General features: G+C 42.6%; 1 protein-coding gene, 1 long non-coding RNA gene and 1 other non-coding gene across 4 annotated transcripts in view; 1 reads left to right on the top strand and 2 right to left on the bottom strand.

Annotated features, from left to right (window-relative positions):
* Positions 1 to 3042: 3042 nt before the first annotated feature.
* Positions 3043 to 18582, bottom strand: LOC122433455. Of its 2 annotated transcripts, XR_006267100.1 has the most exons (4): positions 18538 to 18582; positions 17142 to 17407; positions 5821 to 5863; positions 3043 to 4035 (listed from the first exon to the last, which is right to left on the bottom strand). It is a non-coding gene; the product is annotated as an uncharacterized LOC122433455 (long non-coding RNA). The 2 variants fall into 2 exon arrangements; XR_006267099.1 differs by lacking the exons at positions 17142 to 17407; positions 18538 to 18582 and adding an exon at positions 6581 to 6711.
* Positions 5477 to 5583, bottom strand: LOC122433680. The gene has a single exon (XR_006267163.1). It is a non-coding gene; the product is annotated as a U6 spliceosomal RNA (small nuclear RNA).
* BMERB1 (bMERB domain containing 1) overlaps positions 6776 to 23005 on the top strand; it is a 140164-nt gene continuing 123934 nt past the window's right edge. The window contains exon 1 of the mRNA XM_043456435.1: positions 6776 to 7039. Within this exon, the coding sequence (XP_043312370.1) occupies positions 6934 to 7039 (106 nt within the window). The 5' untranslated portion in view covers positions 6776 to 6933. The remainder of the gene's footprint in view (positions 7040 to 23005) is intronic.

The following is a 23005-nucleotide window of genomic DNA, read 5'->3' on the forward strand; positions in this document are numbered from 1 at the left end:
AAGCATTGATACTGGCTACACCTTGGATGAACCTCAAAAGTAGCAGGCTAAGTAAAAGAAGACAGATACAAAAGGTCACATGTATGATGCTATGTGAAATACCCAGAAAAAGTAAGTTCATGCAAAAAGAAAGGACTGGTACTTTCCAGAGACTGAAGGGAGTGGGGAAAGTGGGGTAACTGCTTAAAGGACATAGCAGTTTCCTTAAAGGTCATGTGGTGTTTTCTAACTAGATAGAGGTGTTGGTTATACCGCATTGTGAAGGTACAATACCTTGACTTGGTTGCTTTAAAATGGTTAATTTTATGTTTTGTGAATTTCACCTCAAAAACTTTTAACATAGTCAAATGATTAATATTTTTCCTTAAGGTTTGTGTTTTTTTGGGGGGAGTCTTAAGATATTCTTCCATTGCAAAATAATCAAGGTATTCTTCTACATTATAAATTTTTAAAATTTTGCATTTCTCATTTAGGTCCTTAATCAACCTGGAATTTCTGGGTGTGTATGTGTGATGGGAAGTATGAAAGTCAAAGTGTTCATCGCTCAGTCGTGTCTGACTCTGTGTGACCCCATGGACAGTATCCCGCCAGGCTCCTCCATCCATGGGATTCCCCAGGCAAGAATAGTGGAGTGGGCTGCCATTTCCTTCTCCAGGGGATCTTCCCCACCCAGGGATCCTACCCAGTTCTCCTGCATTGCAGGCAGATTCTTTACAATCTGAGCCACCCAGGAAGAAATGTGACAGGAAATATAAAGGTGTGATATTTATTTTAGTTTTCCATTTGCGTAGGCAAGCGTCTCAGCACCATTTATTGGATAGTTCATCCTTTTTGTACTGATTTGTAATGCCTCCCCTGTCATATATCAACTTTCCAGATACATGCGGGTCCAAATGGGGGCTCTCAATTTTCTTCTTAGGCCTTATGACAATAATTTAAGTTTAACTGGGACTTTCCTGATGGTCCAGTGGTTAAGAATCTGCCTGCCAATGCAGGGAACATGGGTTCAATCGCTGGTCTGGGAAGATCCTACGTGAAATGGGGCAACTAAGCCTGTGGACCACAACTTCCGAGCCCATGCTCCGCAACAAGAGAAGCCCACACAATGCTATTAGAGAGGAGCCCCTGCTCACTGCAACTAGAGAAATCCTGAATGCAGCAGCGGAGACCCGGCATAGCCAAGTCAGTAAATTATTTTTTTTAAAAAAGGTTTAACTACCTGGGAGTTAAGTGCTCCCTGTCTTATGTTCTTTGTCACTGCCTTGCCTATTCTTCGCCCTTCATTTTTTCACGTAATTTTAGGGTCAGCTTGTCAAAGTTTATGTTTTATGTTTTACATTGTGATATTTATTAACAAAGATGGCCAGAAGAGGATGGGGCCAAAATTACAAAGTGATAAGGATTAAAATAAAAATTGCTTTCTATTATATTGTTTCTAAGGCACTGTAGCCAATCTAGAAGTCGAAGTTTATTTTAAAATCCTATTCCCTACTGAGATTTCAACTGAATGGCACTGAAGAGAATTGTCATCTCTTTGATACCTAATCTTTGTAACCTTGAAAATGGCATACCTATCTCTTCATTTCTTTTCAGTTCATTTTTATTTTGCTTAACAGTACCAGATAAAAAAGTTAATTAATTTTCCCTGGTGACATGAAATAGTAATTTTCTTCTCAATGATTTTTTTGGTATTATGATTATATTTTAAGTCTGATTAATAATTACAGAAAACTACTACGCTTTTATGTTTGTCTTGTTTCCACCAAACCTGATGTTATTCATTTTAGTAGCTTATTTGTGGATTTGTTTGCATTTTTATATAGATAATTATACTGTCTGAAAAAGCAGCCTTGTTTTCTGTTTCAATTCTTATACCCTATTTGTTTTCTTATTTTATGCCAAGCTAGTACCTCTCAGAAGTGGGGATTAAGAGCATCCTTCTTTTGTTCCTGACCTTAGTAAGGATGCTATTAGAGGTTCAACAGTAATTGTGATGATTGCTATTGATTTATGATAGTTACTTTTTAGAAAGTGAAGGAAATGGTCTTCTATTCTTCATTTGCTGAGTGCAAGAACAAGCATGTGACTGCTAATTTTTCAGATGCTTCTTCTACATTCATTCAGATGGTCAAACAGCTTTCTCCTTTGATCTGTCAATATGATACATCATATCAATAAATTTTTTCTTTCAGGTCATTACTCCATTTTGGAAATAAACCCTATTTGTTCATGATGTATTTTTATTTAGAATTCTTATAGCTAGGTGAGATCACTTTAGGACTCTTTCATGTGGCATTTTAATCTGGCTTTAATATCAAGGTCATACTGTCCTCATAAGATGAGCTCTGAAACAATTTTTATAAAATAAGGATTATCTGTTATTTGGTAAAACTCACCAATAAATGATTCAACCCTGTTGCCTTTGTGGGACTGAGGAGAAAAATTAATTTCTACATTAACAATTCAGATTTTGCAGTGGTTAGCAGTTTGTGTTTATACTTCTTAACTGCACTTTGATGGTTTACTTTTTGAGAGAGAATTTATTGGACTGTGTTGGGTCTTAGTTGTCTCATGTGGATCTTTCATTGCCATGCATGGACTCTAGTTGTGGCACCCAGGCTTCAGTAGTTGTGGCACATGGATTGAGTTGCCCCATGGAATGTGGGATCTTAGTTCCCTGAGCAGGGGTTGAAGCCCGGCCCTCAGCAGTGAATCCATGAAGTCCTAACCACTAGACTGCTGGGGAATACCTGAGAATCACCCATTTCCACTAAGTTTTAAAAATTTTCCTGTATTCATATTATATCTCTCTTTTCTTCTTATTACTCACGAGTGCTTTGTCTGATGAGTCTCAGAAGGTTTACCTTCTTTAATAGTTATTTCCCCCAAAGGAATCAGCTTTTCAGTTAGACATCTACTACTCCTTGGTTTTCTACTAGGTTGGTACAAAAGTAACTGTGGTTTTGGATGGTGAATTTTAAATCATTATAACTAGGCTCAAACACATCTTTATTAATCAAAACAAGAACTATTACAATCAACACATTTTTGCCAATGAGAAATAAATTTGTCTATTCCTGTAGTGTAAAAATCTGTGCTTTGGGATTTGAAGAACTCTTGGAAAACATTTTCTGCCTCTGGTTGGTTGTGGAAGCATTTTCCCTGCTAAAAGTTGTTGAGATGGTTGAAAAGGTTGCAGTTGGTTTGCAAGAGCTGAGGTGAATACGATGGATGAGGCAACACTTCGTAGCCCAATTTATTTTATTTTTGAAACATTGGTAGTGCGATGTGTGGTCGAGCATTGTCCTGGAAAAGAATTGGGCCCTTTCTGTTGAACCATGCCAGCTGCAGACGTTGCAGTTTTGGGTGCATCTCATCGATTTGCTGAGCATACTTCTCAGATGTAAAGGTTTCACTGGGATTCAGAAAGCTGTAGCGGATCAGACTGGCAGCAGACCACCAAACAGTGACCATGACCTTTTTTTGGTGCGTTTGGCTCTGAGGAGTGCTTTGGAGTTTCTTCTTGGTCCAACCACTGAGCTGGTCATTGCTGGTTATTGTATAAAATCCACTTTTCGCTGCATGTCCAATCCGATCAAGAAATGGTTTGTTGTTGTTACGTAGAATAAGAAAAGACAACAAAATGATTTTTATTTTTGTATTGAGGTCAACTCACGAGGCACCTACTCATCAAGTTTTTTCACCTTTTCAATTTGCTCCAAATGCCAAAAGACCATAGAATGGTCCACATTGAGTTCTTCAGCAATTTCTCTTGTAGTTGTAAGAGGATGAGCTTTGATGATCCTCTCAATTGGTCATTGCAACTTCTGATGGCCAGCCACTGCATTCCTCATCTTCAAGGTGCTTGTCTCTTTTGCAAAACTTGAACCACCATAGCACTGTACATTAGCCATTTCTGGGCCAAATGTGTTACTGATGTTGGGGCTTGTCTCCATTGCTTTATGTAGGACCTATTTTGAACTTGAATAAGAAAATCGCTCCAGTTTTCTTTGTGTCTAACATCATTTCCCTAGTCTAAAATAAATATAAAATAGACAGGTAATAAGTTATTAGCAAAAAAAATAAAGCTAGAAATGCACATTAAAATAATGTATAATATAACCACATTTATTTGCGAGTGTTTTCTTTTTTTTTTTTTGCGAGTGTTTTCTAATATCAAACAGTGAGATTCAACAATGCAAAACTACAATTACTTTTGCACCGATTTAATATTTCCTTAATTTATGTTTTTATCACTGTTACTTTTTCTACTCCACTTAGGTTTTATCTGTTCTTTTTTCTTACAGTCTTTTCAGTTTAACATTTAACCATTTAAAAAAATTTATTTATTTTTTTATTGAAGGATAATTGCTTTACAGAATTTTGTTTTCTGTCAAACCCCAACATGAATCAGCCACAGGTATACATATATCCCCTTCCTTTAGAACCCCCCTCCCATCTCCCTCCCCACCCCACCCCTCTAGGCTGATACAGAGTCCTTGTTTGAGTTTCCTGAGCCATGCAGCAAATTCTTGTTGGCTATCTATTTTACAAATGGTAATGCAAGTTTCCATGTTACTCTTTCCATACATCTCACCCTCTCCTCCCTTCTCCCCATGTCCACATCTATTCCCTATGTCTGTTTCTCCATTGCTGCCCTGTAAATAAATTCTTCAGTACCATTTTTCTGGATTCCATACATATGCTTTAGAATATGATATTTATCTTTCTCTTTCTGACTCACTTCACTCTGTATTAGGTTTTAGGTTCATCCACCTCATTAGAACTGACTCAAATGCGTTCCTTTTTATGGCTGAGTAATATTCCATTGTGTATATGTACCACAACTTCTTTATCCATTCATCTGTCGATGGACATCTAACATTTAACCGTTTTTTAAAACCAGTTCAACCAGTTTTAAATGTATAAACTCTGGTATTAACTGTTTTCACATTGTTGTGCATTACCCCCATTCTTTTTAATTTAATTTAATTTAATTTATAACTCTTTTCATCTGTAACACTGCAAATCTATACCCAATAAATAAAACTCCCCATTCTTCCCTCCTCCCAGCCTCAGGCAACTTCTATCTTACTTTCTGTTCCAGTGATTGAGACTGCCCTAGGCACCTCACATAAATGGAATCATACAGTACTTTTCTTTCTTTGACTGGCTTATTTCACTTAGCTTTATATCCTCAAGTTCCATCCATGTTGTAGCATATTACAGAATTCCTTTCCTTTTTAAAGGCTGAATAGTATTCCACTGTATGGAAAGGCCATGTTTTGCTTACCTATTCATCCTAACCCATTTATTTTCAGCCTTACATTTTTTTTTTTTTCTAATCAAATAACTTTAATCAAGTTAACAGTAAGCAGTACAATTATAGGAAAAGCCCCATATTTTACATGTAAATTGCTTTTCGTTGTCTTTACTTGTAAGGTGTTGAAGGTGGGACCCACTCCTGAATCTTCTTAAAAATATGGAACGCTTCACGAATTTGCGTGTCATCCTTGCGCAGGGGCCATGCTAATCTTCTCTGTATCGTTCCAATTTTAGTATATGTGCTGCCGAAGCGAGCACCAGCCTTACATTTTTAAAGGCATGCACTTAAGGCTATACATTTACTTACATCAAAACTTACAAGTTTTGATATATGATACTCCCATGCTTATCCAGGTCTAAATATTTTATGATTTTCATTGTTATTTCCTTTTTCTCTCATGAGCTATTTAGAAGTTTTTTCATTGATTATAAACTTTTAATGACTCGTTACCAGTTGATAAATCATTTTCTTAAAAGGCTGGGCCTGTTTCATACCTCCATGAGCCATGTGGATCCCGAAAATCACCCCCGATTACATCTTAAAAATAAGAACAAACAACAGATAATCAACCCGTGTCCTATAGGTCCTCTCCCTTCCCCATACAAAGCTACATACCTGTGCAGTTAAGAAGGTCAGGACAATAAAGGGGCTAAGTCTAGATTCAAGTGCTCACCAGACCACTTGGTAAGTGTGGGAATTTGGGCAAATAAATTAATCTTTCTGCATCTCAGTTTCATCCTCTATAAAACAAAGCTAACAAAACAGTATCTGTTTCACAGAGTTCTTGGGGAGTGTTTAGCACCTAGCCATCATTCAATAAATATTACTATTTAAAAAATCCATCTAGCTATGGATTTTACTTTGTACTTTTAATGCTGCCATGCCAATATCAACCCCTGGGTTTCTGGGAAGTAAAGACTCATGTTCTAAATAGCTTTGTTATACTGATGTCCAAAATATTTTTATGCCTCTCAAGTCCATGCAAACACCTTCAGGGGGGACACAGGCACTGGGAGAGAAGACTGTCCCATTTTACATTCAAATTCAAAATACACATAAATGCCAACTACAGAGATTCTCACAGGCACAGAACACACAGATCCAGGTCCACACTCACGCTTCCGCGCACTCGCCACAAAGATGGATCCATCGCCCACAGATAGAAATGCTCTCACAAATCCCACTCAAAGCCTAGCAGCAAGCTGACATATCACAAGCCACTCGCAGCGCCAGCCCCATGCAAAGCATCGCCACCTGCTCCAGTAGGGGGCTGCTGCTTTGTTTTTTACTTCTTTTAGGTTGGTTCTATTTTAGTTGTTGTTTTTGTTGTTCTTCTTCGAGTTATCATCTGCCCCCTTTTCTGTCTACCCAGCCCCCAGGCTCTCCGCCAAAGCCTCCACTGCGCATGCGCCCTCATCCTTTCCCCGCCTCCCCACCCTCCCCGGGTACCAGTCGGCGCTCCCCGGCTCTGGCGGCGGAAGAGATGGAACCGCGTCACGAGCGCCCGGCCCCTTAAAACGCTGCTGGCTGGAGCCGCCTCCCTCCCTGCAGCCCGCGGCAGGGATGGAGTAGAGGGAAGCCGGTCGACCTGCCCGCGGGGATCAGCGATGGAGTTGAAGCAATCTTTGTCCACCCATCTGGAAGCGGAGAAGCCGCTGAGGCGCTATGGGGCGGTGGAGGAGACGGCGTGGAAAGCGGAGGGACTGGGGAGAAGTGAGTACTCGGGCGGGGTGGGTGGGACAGTTGGGGATCGGTGCGCCGGAGCGGGTGGTCGCGGGAGCGCCGGGTTGGTAGGGAGCGGACCGAGGGGAGCGCCCCCGCAGCGGGGCTTTAGTCGCTGGAGGGGAATGCGCAGCGCTGCGACGCGCTCTCCCGCGAACAAAAGGGGGACCCTCCGGACTGGGTTTCTCCGGGAGGCTCGGAAATCTCCAGGCAGCTGAGCCGGGAGCGTGGGGTGGACGCGGGAGTCACCGGATCCAAGCTCGCAGCTGGTTTTGTAAAGTAGGGTCTTTCCCACAAGCCGAGCGAGGAAGGTCTTTTCTCCGCCTGGGATGCGCTAGGGCGGGCTGGAACCTTGGACCATCCTGGAAAGCGCCCACGGACCCGGAGAGGGGGGAGTGTCCGCTGGGTTTCTGCTTTTGCTTCTCCGTCGGCGCGAGGTTCAGGGCACACCTGAAATTCCCAGCGTTTCTTTCCCCCGCTTTCTCCGGGGTCGCGAGTGGGAGGGAAAGGGTTAGGGGGAGGGTTAACCCTGTGCACGCCCTTCCCCTTTCTCTCTGGACTCTGAGTCTTTCTGCTTTGGATACAATCTTAGAAGGCAGTTCTGAAACGGACCGATTGTAAATATTTGCTGCTTTTCTCTACGGTATTTTGGGGTCAACAGCATTAACAAATAAACTAAGGATTTTTGTGTTTAATGAATAGGATGCTGTAGTTGAAACTCTTGCTCGTAAAGTATAGAGGCAGCTGCAGGGGCCCTAGGGTCACTAGCCCTCCCTGCAAATCCGGGGCGCTTCATGGTCTCCCTGCCCTTGTACTTCATCCTTCGGGCTGGGAAAGGCCCTCTCGCCCTTCTCAAGGACCCTCGGCTTCCTGCGGTGGCGCTGAGCGGTGTTGAATCAAAATATTGTGAATATGCTCTTTTCCTGTCTTCACCTGATAGAAGATTGTGTGTGTGTGTGTGCTTTCTCCATAGCTGTAATTACAGATTTAGATCTTTTTAGAATGGCTCAACTGTACTCTGGTTTTCATGGGTTCAAATAGAAATCACAACCAATGTCATAGTTCTCCACCTGAAACCCAGAGAGTATCCAGCCTCTCTCCTTTTCTGTCTCCTTTTAAAAATCTGGGTTCTTCCTCCTGTTTCATCCTTTCAGAACCCTGTGGCTTTAGTACTTTAGCATAATAGCAGAGCTGAGGGTCTCTGGTCTCCTTGCTAGCTCCACATAATACCCACAATGGCTGCCTTTTGTTGATGGATTGCCATGTATTAGGTCTTGCCTGTGCTAAGAACTTTAAATCCATCCTCTCATGCAATCCCTAGAACAGCCTCCTTAAGAAGAATATTATGACTTATGACTCCCCTTGCACAGAGGGAAAAACTGGGGCTTGCTTTGGTAATGGGATTAAGAGGCAGAGTCAGGATTTGAACTCAGGTTTGTTGGGCCCCTGAGCCCCTCTCTGCTTTTTACATGAAGGTATTTTGCCATCAGGTTTCCTGGAGGTTTTGTAAATCTGTTGAGAGAGTCTCAGAACACATTTGGTGATTTTTTTTTTTTTTTTTTGCCCTCCACCTGCACCCCAACCCCAGCCTGGCTCAGTGGCATGCAGACTCTTAGTTCCCAGACCGGGGATCAAACCTATGCCCTATGCATTGGGAGCTCAGAGTCTTAACCACTGGACCACCAGGGAAGTCCCACATTTGGTGCTTTTATGAGTATGTAGCAGCCTGTTGGTTATGGGGGCCTTGAAAGAAAACTGAATCTGTGCAGAAAAGAAGGCCTGGGTTTGAATCCTGGGTCTGCCCCTTTGCTGGCTGTATAACTGAATTTGTGACTAGTCACATCTTTTAAGCCTCTGTCTGCCTCCCTTCTCTGAAATGGAGATGCTAATAGAACCTACCTTGTAGCTTAATTGTGAACATTCAATAAGATGATGTACATAGAGTTTAAGGTAAGTGCGAAATGTATTAGCTGCTTCCATTATTTTATTACTACATCTGTGGAAAGAACCTGCTTCTATCCTTTGCAAAGAATTATATAAAGCAACACTGTGGACTAAAATTGCAATGTTGGCCAGGTCCCTGATAATTCTCTTATGGTTTTTTACTTTCTAACCATTTTATTAGGAAAAGTTTCAAGCATATGGGAAAATTACAATGGAAACTCAGTTGGTAGCGTTTTCACTCCTGAAATTTTTGTACTTCTCAGTCTTAGATTACAAACTGTTAAAGGCTTGGCCAAAAGGCTTTCTCATCCTCTCTCTTCCAAATCACTGAAGATTCTGACTCTTTTCTCATTCAAATACAGGACCACAGTTTCTGATCTGCTTTTGGTGTTGATCCCCAAATCATTTTTTTCCATTCTCACTTATTCAAATTCAAAAGCTTCTTAAAGAACTGATCCAGATTTTCACTTTTGAATCTTAAATTTGGGATTGTTTGCAGGCTTTGATCTCTAGACTCTCATCTGTGGCCTGACTTTTTTTTTTATTATTATTAAAGTGGCTTTTTAATTTTTTTTTTCTGATGCTATCTCAACTCCTAGGGGATCTATGTACCCATTCCATAACATTTGGGGCCTCCATTAATTTATTAACGAAGTGTGAAAATTAGTAAAATTGATTCTGTGGCATAACAATTGCCAAGTCAACGTTGTTATGCACGAAATGCTGGAGAAAAAAAGAGAGGCCCATTAAAAAGAAGATATGCTCTGTTTAACTTTTACACATATTTAAACACTTTATGTTAAACACGGAGTGCGTGCATGCTAAGTCACTTCAGTCGTGTCTGACTCTGCGACCCTGTGGACTCTAGTCCTCTAGCATCCTCTGTCCATGGGATTCTCCAGGCAAGAATACTGGAGTGGATTGCCATGTCCTCCTCCAGGGGATCTTCCCGACCCAGGGATCGAACCTGTGTCTCTTACGTCTCCTGCATTGGTGTAGGTGTTACTTAAAAAAACTTGAAAAAGGGTGGAAAAAATTGCAAGACTGGTTATTTTCAGTTAAGGTTGTATTGATTGTTGTCTTTACTGTTGGTGGTTGTTGTTGTTTAGTTGCTAAGTCATGTCCAACTCTTTGCGACCCCGTGGACTGTAGGCCCCTCTGTCCATGTGATTTCCCAGGCAAGAATATTGAAGTAGCTTGCCATGCCCTCCTCCAGGAGATCTTCCTGACCCAGGGATCCAACCCCACGTCCCCTGCACTGGCAGGTGGGTTCTTTACCACTGAGCCTTAGAGGAAGCCCATTGTTACTGTTAGCTATAGTTTTTCGGTAGAAGATATGTATAGTACAGTAAGCAAGAGTCAAGTGACATGGATCCAAACCAGCTCTGACACTTTGTTCCTTTGTCACTCAGGGACAATTGCTGAACAATTGCTGTGAGTCATCTGTCTCATCTATAAAATGGAAATGTGTTGGTTTGAACCCTTGGGAACTTCCTGGGTGAAATCTGAAACTGGACATTTACACAGAGGGCAAGTGGAGGCCAAAGAAAGAGGCAGCCATTCCAGATTGGTAGGGGGCAGGTTTAATAACAAGAGAACTTACACATGAGACTTGTCTTGGGTGCTGCAAAATAGTAGGTCATTGTACCCACCTTCCAGATTCTCAAGAGTTTATATAGAAGCCTTAATGGGGTTCAGTCGTGTGTCCAGATGGTGCCAACAACACCCTACTGTCTCAAAGCCACATCCTTGAACTGGCTCCTCAAATGAGAAGAGTGGGCAGAGTGTACATTTTTTGGCTAGAAGAGGACTGAGTAATATTCCATTGTACATATGTACTGCGTCTTCTTTATACATTCATCTGTCAATAGACATTTAGGTTGCTTCCATGTCCTGGCTATTGTGAATAATGCCGCATAACATAAGATATAGTACATATCTACCTTGGAATATCACTCAGCCATAAAAAAGAAATGAAATTGTGTCATTTGTAGTGATGTGGACAGACCTAGAGTCTGTCATACAGAGCAAAACCAGATAGAGAAAAATATGTTAACACATATATATGGAATCTAATAAAAGGGTACAGATGAACCTATATGCAGGGCAGGAATACAGACATGTGGACACAGTGGGGGAAGGGGAGAGGGATGGGATGAGTTGGGAGATTGGAATTGACATATATACGCTCATGCTCAGTCGCTTCAGTCATGTCTGACTCTTTGCAACCCTGTGGACTGCAGTCCACCAGGCTCCTGTGTCTGTGGAATTTTCCAGGCAGGGATACCATAGTGGATTGCCATTTCCTTCTCCAGGGAATCTTCCCAACCCAGGGATCGAATGTATGTCTCCTGCATTGGCAGGTGGATTCTTTACCACTGAGCCGTCACCAAAGTCATATATATATATCTGTTGTTCAGTTGCTAAGTCATGTCCAACTCTTTTTGACCCCAAGGACTGCAATACCTCAGGCTTTCCTGTCCTTCACTATCTCCTGGAGTTTGCTTAAACTCATGTCCATTGAGTCAATGATGCCATCCAACCATCTCATCCTCTGTCGCCCTTTCTCATGCCCTCAATCTTTCCCAGCATCAGGGTCTTTTCCAATAAGTCAACTCTTCGCATCAGGTGGCCAAAGTATTGGAGCTTCAACTTCAGCAACAGTCCCTCCAATGAATATTCAGGATTGATTTCCTTTAGGATGGACTGGTTTGATCTTGCTGTCCAAGGGACTCTCAAGAGTCTTCTGCAGCACCACAGTTGGAAAGTATCCATTCTTTGGTGCTTAGCCTTCTTTATGGTCTAACTCTTACATCCGTGCTTGACTACTGGAAAAACCATAGCTTTGACCTATGTCAGCAAAGTGATGTCTCTGCTTTTCAATATGCTGTCTATGTGTCTATGTTTGTCATAGCTTTTCTTCCAAGGAGCACGTTTCTTTTAATTTCGTTGCTGCAGTCAGAGTCTGCAGTGATTTTGGAGCCCAAGAAAATAAAGTCTGTCACTGTTTTCATTTTTTCCCATTTGCCACTAAGTGATGGGACTGGATGCCATTCAAAAAACAAAATTTTTTGAATGTTGAGTTTTAAGCCAGCTTTTTCACTCTTCTCTTTCACCTTCATCAAGAGACTCTTTAGTTCCTCTTCACTTTCTGCCATCAGGATAGTATCATCTATGTATATGAGGTTGTTGATTTTTTTTTTTCTCTAAGGACAAGAGATGGGTGAGGAGCCTCCGGTTACTCTGTCTGGCTAGAGAGTCACCTGATAGTCACATACTCTGAATGACTTCATCCAGCAGGGTAGTAGGGACCACTTTAGGCTGTTGGGAGGATTAAATGAGATACTGTGTGTAACGTAGTTAACACAGTGCTTGGCACCCAACAGCACTGGTGGAGATGATTCCAGCCTGCTGGTCTGTTTTTCCTTGCATCCTTTTCTTTGTAAATTCTAGGTAAGGGTTGTATAGATACCACTGTCTTCCTCACTGGAAGATGTCAGAAGTGGCTTTCACGCCCTTGGAAATCACCTAGTATTTTCTCTTTTGAGAAGAGTCTAAATTGCCCCTATCCACCTTTGACAGCATTTTTCCACTAGAAGTGAGTAGTTTTTTTTTTTCTTTTTTTACTCAGTTGGAAAATGCGTAGTGACATGTCAGTGTGGTTAGATATATAAAAATATTGCTTTCAACCAACTGTAATTAATTGAGGGAGACACAAAGATAAGGTGCCTTTTGACAAAGCATAGTGCTTTTTAAAAGCATGCTTGTGGCCAATTCTTGAAAGATTTGAGTGTGCCTTAAAGGATGATCAAGATTTTGAACAGGGGAGTTGGGGGGGAGGGTGGCACAGCGGGTAGGAGATGGCAGGAGAGATAACAGAATTGGCAGAGGCATAGAGGTGGAAATAAATGTGCTGTGAGGAGGAGATTGGACTGAAGTGGAAAGCTCAAATGATAATCTTTCTATAAACCCAGGAGAGATGACAGTTATTTAAAAATCCAAGGGTGTGTGCTGACTGGCAAACAGATCATTAAACTGGCCAATGTTTTAGGTTTAATAAACAGCGAGGAGACCGAATACTATGAATTGCTGGCAATCTATGTAATATATTCTTGGGGAGGAAGAGTCCGTGTTTCATCTGTTTGATTAAATATGCTAATTGTATTATTTCAACTTTATTTTGCTCTAGCCTTATTTCTATTTTCTTGTTACAGAAGTAGTACACATGTACTTTATAAAAATTCAAATTCATCTGAAATATAAAAATAAAAGGTGAAAACTAACCATAATCTGCTCTCCCAGCCTCATTTATTTATTCAATAAATAACTATTAGCTGCTTTATAAGTCCCAGGTAGTGTTCTGGGGGCTGTGAGTATGATATGGAGCAGGACAGGCAAGGTTCCTGCCTGCATGGAGCTTCTGTTCTAGGGGAAACCTGGAAATGGGCTGGGAGTGAAGATGTCAGATAATACATAAATAAACGATGTCCAGATGATGATGTGTTACCTGAGAATTAATAGGGGAGGGACCTATTGGTCCCTGGTGGTCCAGTGGTTAAGGATCTGCCTTGCAATGCAGGGGATGTGAGTTCGATTCCCATTCAGGGAACTAGGATCCCACATGCCATGGGGCAACTAAGCCCCCACGCAAAACTACTGAGCCTGCAAGCGCAAGTAGAGAGCCTGCACACCACAATGAAGATCCCCCCTGCAGCCAAATAAATAAGTATTTTAAAAAAGAGGATTAGTAGAGGAGGGATATTTCCCATCCAGTGGTCAGGAAATGCTTTTCTAAGGAGGTGACATTTTGTCATGTAAATGTCAGGGATCCAGGAAGCAAATGTAAAGGCCCTTGCTATATTAGCGGAAGAGTCAGAAGGCCAGGGTGGCTGGAACCCAGAGAGTCAGGGAAGAGAGTGGAGATAAATCAGAGAGGAGCCAGGTTGGGTAGAAGCTTGTAGGTTGTGGTTAAAAAAAAAAAAAATACAGGTTTTATGCACATTGCAGGAGAAGCTGCTGCTGATTGTTAAGCTTGAGGTTAACATGAACTGGCTCATTTTTTTCTTAAGATTTTTTTTTTGACCTGGACCATTTTTTTTAAAGTCTTTATTGAAGTTGTTACACTATTGCTTCTGTTTTATGTTTTAGTTTTTTGGCTGCAAAGCCTGGGGGATTTTAGCCCCGCCACCAGGGATCAATCAAACCTGCACCTGTGCCCTGGAAGGCAAAGTCTTAACCACTGGACCAGCAGGGAAGTCCCTGGTTTTTGTTTGTAAAAGGTCACATCAGCTACTGGCTGGAGTATAAGACCATAGAGGGCAAGTGGTGATCGATGTCATTATCCTTTGCCGTAGTCCCAGGTTCCTTCTTTATCAACCCCATTTTGGATAAGTGATGGGAATTTCCTTAGTGTGGAAGGTGTGACCACGGTACAGGCAGCCTGGACTGCCTTTTGGGAGACTGAGCCCCAGCTTCTTCCCCCATGGCGCTAGTGGTCAAGAACCCACCCACCAATGCAGGAGACATAAGAGATAAGGGCTCAATCCCTGGGTCAGAATGATCCCCGGGAGGAGAAGATGGCAACCCACTCCAGTATTCTTGCCTGGAAAATTCCATGGACAGAGGAGTCCATGGGGTTGCAAAGAGTCAGACACAACTGAAGCGACTTGGCACGCATGCCCTGGCTTAAGTTCTCAGAGGTGTGCCAGCCTCTGCTTTCTGCCTGGAGAGGCAACTGATTGTGTAACTTATTGCAGGACACATGAATAGCAGGATATGAAGATTATGAATATGATATTAGCTAATATGTACTCTGAACAAAGTCACTTATTTACATTGCTCTGTTTATTCTGTTAAGTTTCATTTTTACATTTCCTTCCTATGTGTCCATTGGAGGAAAAATCCATTATCCCTATTCTTGGTCTCGATTAATTATTAAATACCTATTAATAATAATAGTAGTTAATGAGCCTTAGCTATGAACTCGAGCTTATTAGATTCTATTGGGTCAGTCAATTGTAATTCCCCTTTTGTAGGTGGGGAAACTGAGGCTTAAGGAAGTTAAGAAAACTAAAGGTCACAAAGCCAGTGAGTGGCAGAGCTGGAGCCTGATTGTCACTCTGTCTGACTCTGAATGTTCCTAGCTGGTGTCTGTTATTCGTGGCACCATGCTCAAAATTGCAGAGATCAGAGATGAAAGATCAGAGATCAGAGATGAAATACAGCTCCCAGTCATAAGAAGCTTACAGATTTGGGGGTGTCACAGATGTGAAGAACACCATGATTTATGTGTATCAGTTCAGTCACTCAGTTGTGTCCGACTCTTTGTGACCCCTTGGACTACAGCACGCCAGACCTCCCTGCCCATCACCAACTCCTGGGGCTCGCTCAAACTCATGTCCATCGAATCGGTGATGCCATCCAACCATCTCATCCTCTGTCGTCCCCTTCTCCTCCTGCCTTCAATCTTTCCCAGCATCAGGGTCTTTTCCAGAAGTCAGTTCTTCGAATCAGGTGGCCAAAGTATTGGCGCTTCAGCTATGTAATAATACACATGTTATTTATGTGTATAAACAGGATGAAACAGATGCTAAATGAAGGTACAAGTAGAAAGTGAACAGAAGAGCTTGGCTCTTCCTGGGGCCCCAGTATGACAGCAAGGAGGAGTGTCTGCCCTGGACCTGAAGGCTGAGCAGGGTTTCAGGGGGTGAAGAGAGAGAAGGGCATTTCGGGTGAACTGCCAGCCCCAGACAGGGAGGCGGAGATCCCAAAGGCCAGAGTCCATGTATTGATGCCAGCTTTTTTTTTTCCTGTAAAGAAACCTCAGGATCATTCTGGTTCACTCGAATGAATCACTTGCTCCCTGGATGGGCCTGAGAGCTGGAGATCAGCACAGGTGGAGGCTCTTTTAGCGTAGTCCTTCAGAATGGCACTCACCAAGCCCCCCCAAAGATGCTTACCATACAGTCCATTCATTCCTTCACTGTTCACTCACCCAATGGGCTTGAGCCCCTTCTATGTGTCAGCAAATGAAGACGACCCAGACCTCACCATTAAGGAGTTCTCAGGTGGGCTGTATTCCACTACTGTAATCTTGGGCAAGTTGCCTAACTTCCCTGGACCTCAGTCTCTTCATCCATAAAATGGGAATGTACTTAATACCACTGAACACTTAGAAATGATTGAGATGGGAATTCCCTGGTGGTCCAGTGGTTAGAACTCAGCGTTCTTGCTGTCAGGTGCCTGGGTTCGATCCCTGGTCAGGAAACTAAGATCCCCCAAGCTGTGTGGCATGGTAAAAAAACAATTTAAAAAAATGGAGAATAAAGAACTCTTTAAACACAGGTATAGGTTATACAGTATAGTAACAAATATATGATAGGTCCAAGTGGTCAAACCAAGGGATGGTTCTGGGGTCTGGAAGAGAAAAGGACATTTGAAGCAGGCTGAAAAGGTGAAGAGTATTTAATCACTGGCTGGAGGGAACAGCATTCCAGGCAGAGGGAACAGCACATGTGTAGACAGACATGAAACAGCACATTTGACCCAGGAACTGCAGGTGGATCAGTCATGCTTGAGAGAGACAAGACAGGTGGAGGACTTTTCCGGTGGTCCAGTGGCTAAGACTCTGAACTCCTAGTGCAGGGAGCCCAGTTCCATCCCTGGTCAAGGAACTAGATCCCACATGCTGCAATGAAAGATTCCACCTACCACAATGATGATTATAGATCTAGTGTGCCGTAAATTTCAGAGGCCTGAGTAAGGAAATCAGCTCTGACATTCACTAGAAGAACTGATGCTGAAACTGAAGCTCTAATACTTTGGCCATTTGATTTGAAGAGCCAACTCATTGGAAAAGACCCTGATGCTGGTAAAGATTGAAGGCAGGAGGACAAGGGGATGACAAAGGATGAGATGGTTGGATGGCATCATCAACTCAATGGACGTGAGTCTGAGCAGACTCTAGGAGATAGTGAAGGACAGGAAACCTGGCGTGCTGCCGTCCATGGGGTCGCACAGAGTCGGACACAACTGAGGCGACTTATCAGCAGTAGCAGCAGATTTGAGCAGATTAAGACTGCCAGGCTGTTTGGAGCCACTGCAGGACAAGGGGCAGAGGTAAAGAAAGTGGCATCTTAGGAAGACTTACCTGGCAGTTGTTGTAGACTGGATGAAAGGGCAGGAACTCTGGGGCGGTGGAAGACCAAACTGGTGTGTTTTGGAATCATCTGATAAAACGGCAACCCGTTCCAGTATTCTTGCCTGGGAAACCCCATGGACAGAGGAACCGGGCGAGCTACAGTCCATGGGATTGCAAAGAACTGGCCACGTCTAAGCCACTGAGCACGCATGCGCGCACGGTCATGACGTCACAAGACTGGGCAGTGGGTTGGGAGGAAGGGGCTAACCCAACATCTGGAAGGGAAAGAACATTGGTGATTGATTCCAGAGAGGAAAGAAAGAGGCTCTTCTAAGCATCGACAGAGTGACAGGTGGGAAATAACTGTTGTTAGCCTGAGGTCTTAGGAATTTACATAAGCATCAGTGCTGCTTACTCTCGCTCTCAATAGGGTTTAAAAAGGTGCTTGGATTATGGGTTTGGGGAAAAGTTATAGTCATGGCCTCTTACCTTTACAGCACTTTCCAATTTATACTTCCCCTGTGTTTTCTAACTTACTCTTTACAAAAAGGACAAAGAGCAGGAGGTGTCGTGGCCCTTTGAAAGTGGGAAATAGGTTAAGGACTCACCCCAGGGAAAGAATGCAGCCTGTACAGGCTGAGCGAGAACACGACAGTCCAGGTTGTTTGCACTGGACCAGGGTGTCCGGAGGCATATTTGTTTGGATGACAGACAAACAACAGCTGCATCACAAGATGGTGACGAGTATGTCTGGATTTCATAAAATCCAAAGTGGAAAATAACTAAACGCATGACGCCAATCACTTGGTTCATTTAAAATTTCCAAACAGGGGACTTCCCTGATGGTCCAGTGTTTAAGAATCCACCTTCCGGTGCAAGGGATGCGGGTTTGATCCCTGGTCAGGGAACTAAGATCCTACATATCACAGGGCAATTAAGCCCATGAGCCACAACTAAGACTCAATGCAACAAGTAAGTAAATAAATATTTTTTAAATTCCCAAACAGGTAAGTCATCCATTCATGTATTTTTCCATTCATCTATTCATTTCTTCATTCTTTGAATATGTATTTAATGGTAGCCTCATATGCCAGATAATTGTGCTAAGTCCTTGAAAGTATAGTAGCACTTTGAGTAAGACATATATTGTTTATGCCTTCAGATAACTTAAGGTCTTCTGGTAAAATAGAACTACCAATGATCCAGCCATCTCCCTTCTGGATATTCCTGAAGTAAATGAAAGTAGTATATCAAAGAGTCCTCTGCACCTGCATATTTGTAACAGCATTATTCACAGTAGCCAAGACATGGAAACAACCTAAGTATCTATCAATGGATGAATGATAAAGATGTGTTGTGTGCAATGGAAAATTCTTAAAGAGATGGGAATACCAAACCACCTTACCTGTCTCCTGAGAAACCTGTATGCAGGTCAAGAAGCAGCAGTTAGAACTGGACATGGAACAGTGGACTGCTTCAAAATAGGGAGGGAGTACATCAAGGCTGTACATTGTCACCCTGATTATTTAACTTATATGCAGAGTACATCATGTGAAATGCCAGGCTGGATAAACCACAAGCTGAAATCAAGATTGGCAGAAGAAATATCAACAACCTCAGATATGCAGATGACACCACTCTAATGACAGAAAGTGAAGAGGAACTAAAGAGCCTCTTGATGAGGCTGAAAGATGAGAGTGAAAAAGCTGGCTTGAAACTCAACATTAAGAAAACTGAAGATCATGACATCTAGTCCCATCACTTCATGGCATGTAGAAGGGGATAAGGTGGAAGCAGTGAGAGATTTTATTTTCTTGGACTCCAAAATCACTGCAGATGGTGACTGCAGTCATGAAATTAAAAGCCACTTGCTCCTGGGAAGGAAAGATGTTTGCTCCTGACAAATCTACACAGCATATTAAAAAGCAGAAACATCACTTTGCTGACAAAGTTCCGTCCAGTCAAAGCTGTGGTTTTTCCAGTAGTCATATATAGGTGTGAGAGTTGAACCATAAAGAAGGGTGAGTGCCAAAGAATTGATACTTTCAAATTGTGGTGCTGCAGAAAACTCTTGAGGGTCCCTTGGAAAGCAAGGAGTATCAAACCAGTCAATCCTAAAGGAAATCAACCGTGAATATTCATTGGAAGGACTGATGCTGAAGTTGAAGCTCCAATACTTTGGCTACCTGATGCGAAGAGCTGGCTCATTGGAAAAAGCCCTGATGCTGGGGAAGATTGAAGGCAGGAGAAGGGGCAACAGAGGATGAGATGGTTGGATGGCATCATTGACTCAATGGACATGAATTTGAGCAAACTCCGGGAGATAGTGAAGGACAGGGAAGCCCAGCGTGCTGCAGTCCATGGGGCTGCAAAGAGTCGGACATGACTCAGCGACTGAACAATAACAATAAAAATTATTCAGCCGTGAGAAAGAAGGGTATCCTTCCATTTGTGACAGCAGAAATGGAACTTGAGGGCATTTTGCTAATTGACAAGGTAGAGAGAGAAAGACAAATACTGCATGATATCACTTATATGTGGAATCTTTAAAAAACAATCAAACTCATGGAAACAGAAAATAGAAAAGTGGTTGTCATGGGCTGGGGGAGGAGGGAAATGGGAAGAGGTTGGTAAAAGGGTGCTAGCTTTCAAGTATGAAATGAATGAGGTCTGAGGATCCAATATGAAATATGATGATTGGAGTTGATTATACTGGATTATGTAATTGAAATTTGCTGAGAGATTAGGACTTAAATGTCCTCACCAAAAAATTAACAAATAAATACTTGAGGTGATAGATGTGTTAATTTACTAGATAGTGAGACTCTTTTCACAGTATTTACCTGTTTTGAATCACTACAATGTATACTTTGAGTATCTTACTTTTGGATGACTTCCCTGGTGATCCAGTGGTTAAGACTCTATACTTCCAATGCAGGACGCACAGGTTTGATCCCTGGTCGGGGAACTAAGATCCCACATGCTGAGTGTCATGACCAAATTAAAAAAAACAACAACAACATATTTTTGTCAATTATAGCTCAATAAAGTTGAAAAAACATCTTCAGGAACAGTTTCTGTTTCCAAGGATGCAGAACCAAAGGACCAAGCCTTGCAAAACCAAGACTCCTAGTCCTTCAGAAACAGAACTCTGTCGGCTTGCTGACCGGATGCCCTTGTAGCTAAATGTTGTCAGGAGATTAATTTCATTGTTTTTCCACAGGCATATTTTGCAGGCCCTTGAGAAGTTGAGTCCTAATAGGGTCAAACCAAGTTTTATGGGCTAACCTGAGTGCAGTTACTTGATTCTGTCTTCCTGCAAGTGCCATGACCACAGACACTCCATGTGTCAGATTCTCTGCTGAATGCTCCCCGGTGTCTACTACGTGGCCCAGCACTTGGAAGCCTCACATTAAAAGAAATCAACAGTTGCTGAATTGGGCAGCTGTTTAATCCACAAAGACTGAGAAGCAAATGATTTAATCCTGTTTTGTAAACATTCAGAATCATCAAACTAAAAAATAAAAGTTAGCTGGAACGTTGGTCTGTCACCTGCCCATCTCTCGGTTCCTGGGGCTGCTGGTGGTGGAGCCTTCTTGCTTTCCCGCTTCGAGGGAAAGAGACAAGATTTTCAGGTCGGATACAAAACAGTAGGAACAGTACCATGATTGTGAACTGGCAGTGCGCAGTGAACGCCCCAGTGGGTGTAGGCTGGGCGAGGTGATTGACATTTATGCCATAGCCCCTTGATTCTTGCATGCATGCTAGACTCAGTTGCTTCTGACTCTTTGCAGCCCCATGGACTGTAGCCCAGCAGGCTCCTCTGTCCACATTATTCTCTAGACAGAAATACTAGAGTGGGTTTCTATGTCCTCCTCCAGGGGATCTTCCCAACCCAGGTATTGTAATTAAGTCTCCTGCATGGCAGGCAGATTCTTTTACCCTCTGAGCCACCTGGGAAGCCCCTCCTTGATTCTTAGATGTCCGCAAAGGTGGGACGCACCATTCATAGTCAATCACATCTTTCAGGAGCAACAGAAATAAAAATCAGCATGGCAGCATTAAATTTACTGGTCCATTAAAAGTCCTTTTAATTTCATACAGAGAACAGAGTCATCTTAGACCCTGTTGGTGAAACTGTTGAGTGTTCCAGCCTTTGGGGAAAGCAGTCGGATGCGTGTGTCACTCTCTGGGACCCCATGGACTGTAGCCCACCAGGCTCCTCTGTCCGTGGAATTTTCCAGGCAAGAATACTGGAGTGAGTTGCCATTTCCTACTCCAGGGCATCTTCCGTGCCCAGGGATCAAACTTGCATCTTTTTTGTCTCCTGCATTGGCAGGTAGATTCTTTACCACTGTGTCACCTGGGAAGCAGGCAGTTGGATAACATCTATTAAAGTTTAAAATACTCATATGCTTTGACCCAGCAGTCTGACTCCTGGGACTCTACCCAGTAGAAACAGGGGCACCAGTATATAAAGACATATGTACAAAAACCAAAACCCAAAACACTGAACACAGTGAAGGCGCAAGAGTAGAAGAATGGTTGAATAAGTGATTGTTCATGCACTGTGAAATGTAGGGAGCCATTAAAAAGGAATAAATTAGAGCAATAATACTTGTCTTAGAGGCATTATTAAGGGAGAAAAGTGACTTCATGGAAAATGAATGTAAGAGAATCTAATTTTTGTAAAACAAAATCTGTCTCTGTATGTAGCACACATATAATGTATGCATCCGTGTGTGTGGTGTGTGTGTGATTTTTTCTTTTTTTGGCTATACTAGGTGGCTTGCAAGATTACGATTCCTGGACTAGGATTGAACCCACGGCCTTGGCAGTGAAAGCCAGGAATCCTAATCATTAGGCCACCAGGGAACTCCCATGTGTGTGATTTTATTTGTGTGGAGAACACGGAAAAATGCAGAGCAAGTTGTTACTGTGGGCTGCCTGCAGAAAGGTGGGGTGACAGGGCTGGTGTGAGGGGCAGAGAGAGGAGGGGGCAATAGAGAGTCCAACACAAGAGAAAATGAGAAAAAACACACACAAAAAATTCACTTGCAATATTATCAAATGTACACATTGATGTTACATTATGTGTTTGTGGAATGGGAAAGGGGCATCCTAACTTCAGAAATGCTAAGATAGGGCCTTCCCTGGTGGTCCAGTGGCTGAGACTCTGAGCTTCCAATGCAGGGGGCACTGGTTTGATCCCTGGTCAGGGATCTAGATCCCACATGCCGCACCTAAGAGTTCTCATGCTGCAACTAAAGATCCTACATGCCACAACCAAGACCCCGTGCAGCCAAATACATAAATACATATTTTTAAAAAAGAATTGAGAGTCTAGAAATAACCCTGACTTTAAAGAAAATAAAGATCCCAGCATGCCACTATGAAGATCCTGTATGCTGCAGCTAAGACCCAAGGCAGCCATGTAAATATTTTTAAAAATGCTAAAATGTGGGAGCAGAAAGTGGGTCACAGAATTGAGGAGATAGAGTTTTATCTGATTTAATCCTCACTACAAGATAAAGCATTGTGTGTGTCTGTATATATGTGTGGGTTTTTCTGGTGGTGCCAGGGGTAAAGAACCTGCCTGCCAGTGCAGGAAATATAAGAGACTCGGGCTTGATCCCTGGGTCGGGAAGAAACCCTGGAGGAGGGCATGGAAATCCATTCCAGTATTCTTGCTGGAGGATATCATGGACAGAGGAGCCTGGTAGGCAACAGTCCATAAGGTCACAAAGAATCAGACATGACTGAGTGACTGAACAAAAGGGACAGTTATGGACATTTTATGGTCCTAGATTCAGTTCCCTTCTCCACTGATTAATGGGCCAAGATTTTTATTTCTCTCTCTGTATGCATATATG

The sequence above is a fragment of the Cervus canadensis genome, chromosome 32, assembly GCF_019320065.1.
Source record: "Cervus canadensis isolate Bull #8, Minnesota chromosome 32, ASM1932006v1, whole genome shotgun sequence".
In the NCBI taxonomy this organism is placed as follows: Eukaryota; Metazoa; Chordata; class Mammalia; order Artiodactyla; family Cervidae; genus Cervus; species Cervus canadensis.